This window comes from Glandiceps talaboti, chromosome 2 (genome assembly GCF_964340395.1).
Source record: "Glandiceps talaboti chromosome 2, keGlaTala1.1, whole genome shotgun sequence".
Classification (NCBI taxonomy): Eukaryota; Metazoa; Hemichordata; class Enteropneusta; family Spengelidae; genus Glandiceps; species Glandiceps talaboti.
The window spans coordinates 27,074,640-27,083,069 of NC_135550.1; the positions used below are offsets into that span (position 1 = coordinate 27,074,640).

The 8,430-nt window shown below is 38.3% G+C and overlaps 1 protein-coding gene across 1 annotated transcript; it reads left to right on the forward strand.

Moving 5' to 3' along the window:
- Positions 1 to 362: 362 nt before the first annotated feature.
- LOC144453138 (uncharacterized) lies at positions 363 to 7,329 on the forward strand. Its single transcript, XM_078144420.1, has 4 exons — positions 363 to 579; positions 3,829 to 4,136; positions 5,088 to 5,301; positions 5,580 to 7,329. The coding sequence occupies exons 1-4, from the start codon at positions 435 to 437 to the stop codon at positions 6,728 to 6,730; spliced, it is 1,818 nt and encodes a 605-aa protein (XP_078000546.1). The 5' UTR covers positions 363 to 434; the 3' UTR covers positions 6,731 to 7,329.
- Positions 7,330 to 8,430: the final 1,101 nt, after the last annotated feature.

The following is an 8,430-nucleotide window of genomic DNA, read 5'->3' on the forward strand; positions in this document are numbered from 1 at the left end:
CTCCACTGAATCTGGCATTCCCCCATAAATTACACATAAAAAGACATGATACAAGTATCGGGCTACGTCAGTGGAGATTCCCAACAGCGCAGAATACTTGGGACACATACATATACATACATGCATTGCATTGTACGTACATAATAATTTAGAAGTGTAGTAATATAAGAATGCAGTTTCCGGTGTTGATATACCGATTTGGATCAAGGATTACATTGTCTACATCTGTCAGTACGTGCTAGTACCAGTTGGCTGCATAGATCGCCGTTGAGACGTCAACACGTAGATGAATCGAAAACAACAATTTGCCCTTTCACCCCGCCAAATTGACACACACTTCCCAAGACAGAGGCCCAAGATAAACAAGTTATAAGATTGGGGTTTAGCATCCGATTAGGTTTCAGTCCCGAGATATCTTTCAGTGAACCAGCAGGATGACGCTGTTACTGCGGATAATGGTATTGTGTCTTTCTATGTCATTCATACCTGCGATGGCCAAGTTCGACCTATCTCAACTATCATGGGAAGTGGAAGAGCAGTTGGCGGAGATGGAACTGCAAGGACTGCATGAAATTACAGGTATGTATCGTTAACTTATTTAGCAGCTCTATAAAATGGCACAGATGCTACCGTGCAGTCACGCCACTAGTATGGCATTTCGGATCATCATCACGAACTCTGGCACTATCTTACGAAGGTATAAATACTTACTGACGTAATGCAGGGAATTCAAAAGATGTGTGTATGAAATAATGACTTCGATACTACAAAGAATAAAATAAGTGGAACAAATCTCAAACAAAAATGTCAAAGTCGATAAAACACTGAAACCATACCCACGAGTACCAGGAACAAACTTTCACGACAAAGGGCATTGACATGCAACCTTCTCCGACTTCACTACTACGTGAGACGCCAAACAAAAAGAAGCAGATTTAATATAATAGTTGTCATGAGGTCAAAAGATTTGAAGGAGACCACGTACATTCGTGTTCTATTTGTCCTTTGGTTTGTCTCACCTTACAATTCCAGCATCTGCATAAGAATTCATCTGGTTTTGATTCTAGCAATGCTGTATCATTGTACACCACTAGTACAGTATGTAAGCGAATATTATGTAGCGTTTACGTTTCAGTTAGGGTCTTGGATATTATCATTTACCAATTTAATAAATCTTTCAGTCTGTGTTTAAATCATATTGAGTGAGTAACACCAGGGTTTAATTAAGAATAAAACACAGTGAGTTACCAGACTGAGTGTTAATATGAATAGAGCTAGAGAAAGAACAAAAATACATCAGTCCACATCACAGTCACTTGTGCGCTAATATTTTATTCCAGGATGGTAATATTCTATTCTAGAATGATCATAGTGCAAAACAATTACGTTATTAGGTATTTACGATATTAAAAAATACCGTCGCCGGTGATTGCAACGGAAAATATTGGTATATTTTTAATGTCATACATAACTAATAACGTCATTATTTTGTACTATGATCATCCCGGAATAGAATCATCATGGAATAGAATATTAGCTTACAAGTGACTGTGGTCCACATACAAACGTGTTGACCTTCCATATAGTGACCGGACGACCTTTAATATTACCTAGTGCAATACAAAAGCCTACCATGGCCATTTCACTCATTATGTTTCCGAACGACTTTTTACCCCCCCCCCCCTCCATTGCTTATTTCTCGTAGTTGTTATCCCAGATATCAAGTCCTAATGTAAATCATCGATACAGTAACCCAATTCTATTTTTCCTCCAATTTATGACCTTTTGCTCTCATAATGCTTCCTCAATTAATTGTCAATCTTTTGCTTTCTACATCATGTACCAAACACATGGTGCAATCCTATCCTGGTGCTGACGTATTTTGCCGACGGCTTCTGTACATATATACATACATATATTATAGAAGAGAATAACAACATCAGGATAATTGATGTACTTATCGCGGTATTCAAAACTTTGATAAGTTCTCGCGGGGAGTATACAGTTCCAACAATTATGGAGTCAAAGAGAGAGAGTTTACATGTCGGGTGAAGGGGAGAGACGTGATTTTGTCTACGTCAACATGTCATAACAGGTCTAGACTGCACTGACATATGATAAGTAATTTCATAATTTCCTGTCTGGTGAACTATGATATTCCCCGTGGTTTACTCCATGCCTGCGCAAAGATGTAAGTGGGTGAAGAGTAAACGAGAACTCAAAGTTTTCGTTTTGTGACTTTATGAACACGATGCAGGGTGTAAACTAATTGGGACTGTTGTAATACATTGAATACAAAGTGGTTGCTGCTTGTAATCGTATTCATTTCTACATTCTTAAAGTATTGAAAATAACTTTTGAAAATTATTGAAAGACGAGGATATCTGCAATGCAATCACTTATGAAAGTTATTGAAAGATGAAACTTGAAGATAACTGTAATACAATCATTTAGATTGAACACACTCTCAAATTACATATCTATGGTGTACGTTGATGCTACATGTGTACTGAGGACAGGAAATAAAAGGCACGTAAATCATTCAGTTAGACATTGTTTGACATGTTGAGGTTGATAGAGTACAACATGGTTCAGATTGGAAATAACACTAGATAGATCTTGACCAAGTTTGTATATGACTACAATATGGTCACAATAAATACAGTGTCATGCAACTGTTCATGAGTTCAGTCAATCACTTTGTTGCTTGACATACTGCAGTTGCGTGTTACCATGTACATAACATATAACGAGGTACGTCTGTCTTCCTAACACGTCAAAAGTAATTATGTTAACTGCAGATACCACGTAACCTTTGTACATAACAAAGTACTACATGTACAAGCACGCGTGATGGTTAAAACGTATTTGTTATGGTCCCATAACTGCTCTATACACATCTGTTCTCTCCTCTATACCATGACATCCATATCCTCTCACTTTTCACGAGAGCATCTTGTTTCATGCTTATAACAGCGATAAAATGAATAAATGTACACGAAATGTCTATTCTCTGGCGCAATCACTCTTTAGTTTATCATGGTTGTATGTAGATTATTTACAACTAATTTTTTAAAAAGAGGATTATTTCCCTTCTACTCGACGTTCTTTTTCATCTTCTTCAAATCCGAAGCGAAATAGTCTATGTGGTTTTTTTTCGGTAGCACTTTTACAACTAGGATTTTTCATATGGTCATTCAACGCGTTTATTTCAATATGTTTATATTTTCAACATGTTGATGGATAGTGACAATGTTATTATAACCATCCATGTATTTATACAAAATAGTTTTAAAAGTTTGTATTTCTAGAGAGAGAGAGAGGGAGGGGCAAAAACAAGAAAGAAAGAAAGAAAAGATATTCAAAAAATTACTAACCCACCAATGCAAAGTAATCTACGCCCTTACCCCCCTTAATTTATACTCACTTATTACTATAGAAAGTGAAAGTCACGAAAATTTAACCACAGTTCGTAAATTATCTATCACTCATGACATAAGGCCAAAAAAATAATTGTTTCTGGTCAGGATAGTTTGTCTAAAATGGTGCTACGGCGCGATTTTTTTTTAATTTTCAACAAACCTATCACTGGCAGTTACTGTTCTTTTTATTTAGTACTTTAGAGCAAGTGTGTATGTGGGGCAGATGTCATTTGCTTGTTCATGATTGGCTCTGCAGTTGTCTTCACTGAAGCAGGGATGGTTATTTTATGTTACTCCACGGATCTGCAGACTGCATTGGCTGGACGAACACAAAGTGATGCGCGCGCTGACCAGAAACAATTCTTTCTTCTTGTTTTGCCTGATATGATTGTGTGTATTTTTTCAGCTCAACCAATGCCGATATTTCGGAAAGATCTACCCGGTGATTACATTGCATACTGGGAAATAGAACTTAACGGAACTGACTATGTAATCTTATCGTCGAGTGCAAAAACTGGTGACTATCGTCGAACTCTTGAGGGACCCGTGCCATCACCATCTACTCTCATGAGAAAGAGAGCGAGATTAGTAAAATCTCGCTGCGAACGTTATTTCATGTTATCACCAGATGGGCAGATGTTCTGTGAGGATGGGAAAGGCAGGATTGTGGCCTCTACGATGGAAATCTTGGGGAACATTGGGGACCAGGAAAAGGTGTGATATACCCGTGGTTATGATTGTTTACTCATTGACAAATGAACTAAAGTTGTGACAGTGCTATATGCATTGTATTTATAAGTTAAAACATGTGACAATCATTTGTTTTGTTTGCTTGTTTGTTTGTTTGGTTTATTAACTTTATATATATACATACATATTTATTTACACTTTGTATCTTATAAACCAGAGGCTCTTTCTTTGCAAATTGTACGAAGAACTGCATTTGTATTTTGATAGATCCACATAGGAGACTTTAAAAACGAATAACACAGCTTATCAAGCACTGTTAAATTGATGAGTTTTGGCCAAACATAGTACGGTATGAATGAACTCCAATTCCTGAAATCCCTAGCAATGACCAATAAAAGGACAATTGCCCAAGTGTAAACTGAGTTAATTGGTAATATGAACTTCATTAATTTCAGTAAGTCAGTTGTGACACAACGCGCCACTCGCTACTTTTATGAATGAATGATTGTGCTATCTCCCTGCACATACCTCGCCTCATATCTTGTACATTACAATGTTAGGCCTAAAGAAAAAAAATGTTTGGTTCCGGTTACCCGACCCCATCTAGTTTTTCACTGCCAACCCTAAAGTCTTTTTTTACATATTCGAGAAAAAGTAATGATAAATAAATATAAATTTATTCTTCCAATGTGTAATGACTGTACACTCTACTCTGATGGGAAGAAACCAATGACACAGATGTATAGAGACCATTTGGAAAACATAATTACCTCAGTGAACTAAACAATCACACATGAAAAAATAACAAATCTACCTACCCCACCTATTCTAAAATTGAGCTTAATCGGAACCACACAATCGAATTTTTAAAATTAGGCCTTAGGTCTTTGATATCACCAAGTCGTCGGGGTGGTGGGGGTGGTTGTAATGTCTAAGTATGACTAACGGTCACGTACCAATTTACGATTGCTTCAGAATACCAAACGCAAAAGAGTCAAGATGGAAATATTGATACGACAAGAACTAGATGAATTGCAGGAAGAATGGGACCGACGACAATTAAAAGTGGATCGATCAGCGATATGGTCAACAATGCTAGAGTATGACGACATACCGGAGAGATATGAAGAACATGGCGTCTTGGCTGGTTTCCATGGTGACAGTTACTGGGAAGAAGCCATTTCACCCGGTGAGTAATTCTGTGGAATTTTAGGTAGTCAGGCATAGTCTTGCTATGTCTGATTTTTCAGAGAAAAAAGAAAGTCTCGCAACGGTTTTTTTCATAAATATGATTTTCTATAAATTATTGGAGGTTGTGCACCTGTTCTACTCTCAGACTAGTTGCATATTTACGGTTTTTTAATGGGCATGGGAAAGAAAAAATGTTTTATTTTTGTAATTCTAGAAGATTGGTGTAAAATTGGGTTCCAAATCATATATAAATTACACAGTTCTTTCTCTCAACAGGAGACGATATTCAAATACCAATGAATAAAATGGTAACCGAAGTTAAGATAAAAGTGGTACCTTTTGATATGAACTTGACGAAGTCAGATATAAAGATATGGCAACACAAACTTTGCAAAATACTCTTGGATGTCTGTAAGAAAGAAGACCCAATTACAGTCGACGTAAAGAAAATTAGCATTAATGAAAAGGGTCGGAAGATGTTAGCATTGGCATTGCATGGTGATAGAGAATATGTCATAGATGTTCTTGACGGTAGACAAGTGGGATTCAATCTTGAAATACACTTGAAGAAAGGAAAAGTTATTCTGAAGAGATTCGGAATCGATTTGACAAGTGTAAACCGGTCCAAACGTCACACACGAACTAAAGCTTGGTCGGAGTGGACATATTCATCAATTCATGAAGAACAGTTGTTTCCCGACTACTGGCAACATCAAGTGGGAAAATGTACGAGTGGTTGTGGACCGGTAGCCTGGGCAATGGTTTTTGGTTACTACGACCGGCTGGCACATTCTGACACTCCCCATGGCCATTCCAAAGCACTGTGGAGATGCGATGATGGCGGACTTTCTGGCTCTGAGGAATGTGTTGCTCCTGCAACTTTCAACAATCAAGTTCGCCAGTACGTTGAAGAGATTCGTGGTGAACTCGATACGTTTTGTTTATTAGACCAAGGTGCCACCCCACAATGGAACATGGACCATGTAGAAGGTTTTTATTGTGATAGACAAGGTGACTCTGCTTACATTTCTACTATAAATACTGGTGGTCTCCACGGATTCCTTGGTGCATATAGCGACCAAGTGGCCAAGACGGTTATCAACTCTCTCAGTCCAAACGGGTCTCAACTACCTGTGATTATTGGCTATCGTATCGGCGGAAACATCGTTCAACACTATGCAGTCGCAACAAAACTACGTCGTCGTTCTCGTCGCTATCGTCACTGTGTTCTATGGTGGTGTGAAAATTGGAAAACCGAGTGGGATAACGACATATTCATTCATTTGGGAGGGCAGAAAGGTGATGGCAATGCATGGCATTCATGTGAAGCATTCTTCGGCGCTGTAGCATACCCCTTTCATACAGCAGACGCTAATGCAGGTATTGGAACTAGTGTCGACAGTAACCAAGAAGATTTACTGCAATGATACAATAAAGGTCCAAATGATTCAATTACATCAGTATACTTTCAATATCACTCATAGTAGGGTCAGATATTTCATCAAGTAGTCTTGTTTTCATGTATCCAAGATGTTCTTTCATATAGTTCATTTCCATTTTCTCTTCGTCCTTTAACTTTGTTGAACATCGTATCATTTCTTCCCAGTTCTGCATAGCTGATTGGTATGATGTCTTTGCATTTGTTATTAGGTTTGCCTTTTAACGAAAAAGAATGATAATAATAACATTTCTATGAAACGACAGTATAAAGTTTTCGCAATTTACAAAGTCATTAGTATATTTTTGGAGTGTTAATTTGCACGAATGCATTTCATGTAGATATAATGCAGACAAGAATGTCGTGTTCAAATTAATAAATTACTTAAAAGTCATACCTGCAGGAAAGCCCTTGATTTGAGAAGCATCTGTCGAACTTCTTCCAACTGCATCCTTGCTGGAGATACCCCAACTACGTTTATAGCCTGCTGATCAGCGATCTGGGATTCCTTTATAAAGAGCATTCTTGTTACGTCGTCATGATTTTCATTCCACAATCTATCTCCTGGTTGAATACAATAAAGTCTTACCGAGAAATGACTATTTGTACAGTTTATAACGACCTTTCTTGTGAATGTAGCTGGGAAAGTGTTCCCCTTGCCTCCTGTTGGTAGAAATTTCATATCATTACTCAGTACAACGTCACTGTGGATTGAGCCAATCGGTTCCTCACCTACTGCTCTGCGCATGTCCAACCACTGAAGTTCCTCTGTCGGTCCAGCGAAGATGTAGAAGCCCCAGGAACATCCTCGGGTGTGAATCAAATATGCCAATCTGATCATATCTAGCCGTAACGATCTGACGTCAGGCTCGTAGCCAAGACTAGTTTTATTCATCATTATACCGGATATAATCTTAGCCTTCTTGTCAGGTAGTCGCCTTAAGAGAACAATGTCAATTCTTGGGTGCACCAAAATCCGCTGGTACCGCATATATTGTAATTTTGAATGATCATATTCCATCATTACCTGATTCAGGTTTTTACCTTGTTGAGACATCACGTAAGTTAAAACATCGTACAATCTGCCCTGGAGGAATCTTTTGTCCTTTAGTAGTTCTCGTTTCCCGTTCAAGATATCATACGTCATCATACGATGAAAGGAAACACACGTTTCTGTAAACAGTTTTTCTGAGTATCTGTAGTTTTCTTCTAAGTTCGTGTCGTCTGCTGATGTGGGTTTCAAATCTTTTGGTTGCCCAGTCTCACCTACGCCATCATTACAAATGTCGTAATCTTGCTTTGTATTTGAGATCTGTGACGGCGGTGAGTCATTTAAAATGGACGAAAGTGCATAATCATTATTTGAACCAGCCACCTTTTCTTCGATCTCACTGACAGTTGACGAACCGCCGCGTTCGCTCTCTACAATGTCAATCGATACATCATCATCATCGGTATATGTACTGCAGGTAGATCGTTCCTCAGACATGACGAACACGAGTTTGTCACGGTGACAAGGCAGTGTGCCCCAGGACGAACGAAAACAACGATTGATCAGCTGTTGGTTTTCCTATCAACCATCGTTGGTTTGTACCAGGTTAACCAGGGCTTTATTTGACATCGATTGGTTGGTTGGTTGATATTATTCAACATCTTTAAGATAAAGTGAAGAATATCGACCTCTTTGTC

Bases quoted from the DNA above. Each gene is read 5' to 3' on its own strand.
- LOC144453138 (XM_078144420.1), top strand. From the start codon at position 435: ATGACGCTGTTACTGCGGATAATGGTATTGTGTCTTTCTATGTCATTC. The intron at 580-3,828 runs GTATGTATCGTT...GTATTTTTTCAG, and splicing joins AGGACTGCATGAAATTACAG to CTCAACCAATGCCGATATTT. The intron at 4,137-5,087 runs GTGTGATATACC...CGATTGCTTCAG, and splicing joins ACATTGGGGACCAGGAAAAG to AATACCAAACGCAAAAGAGT.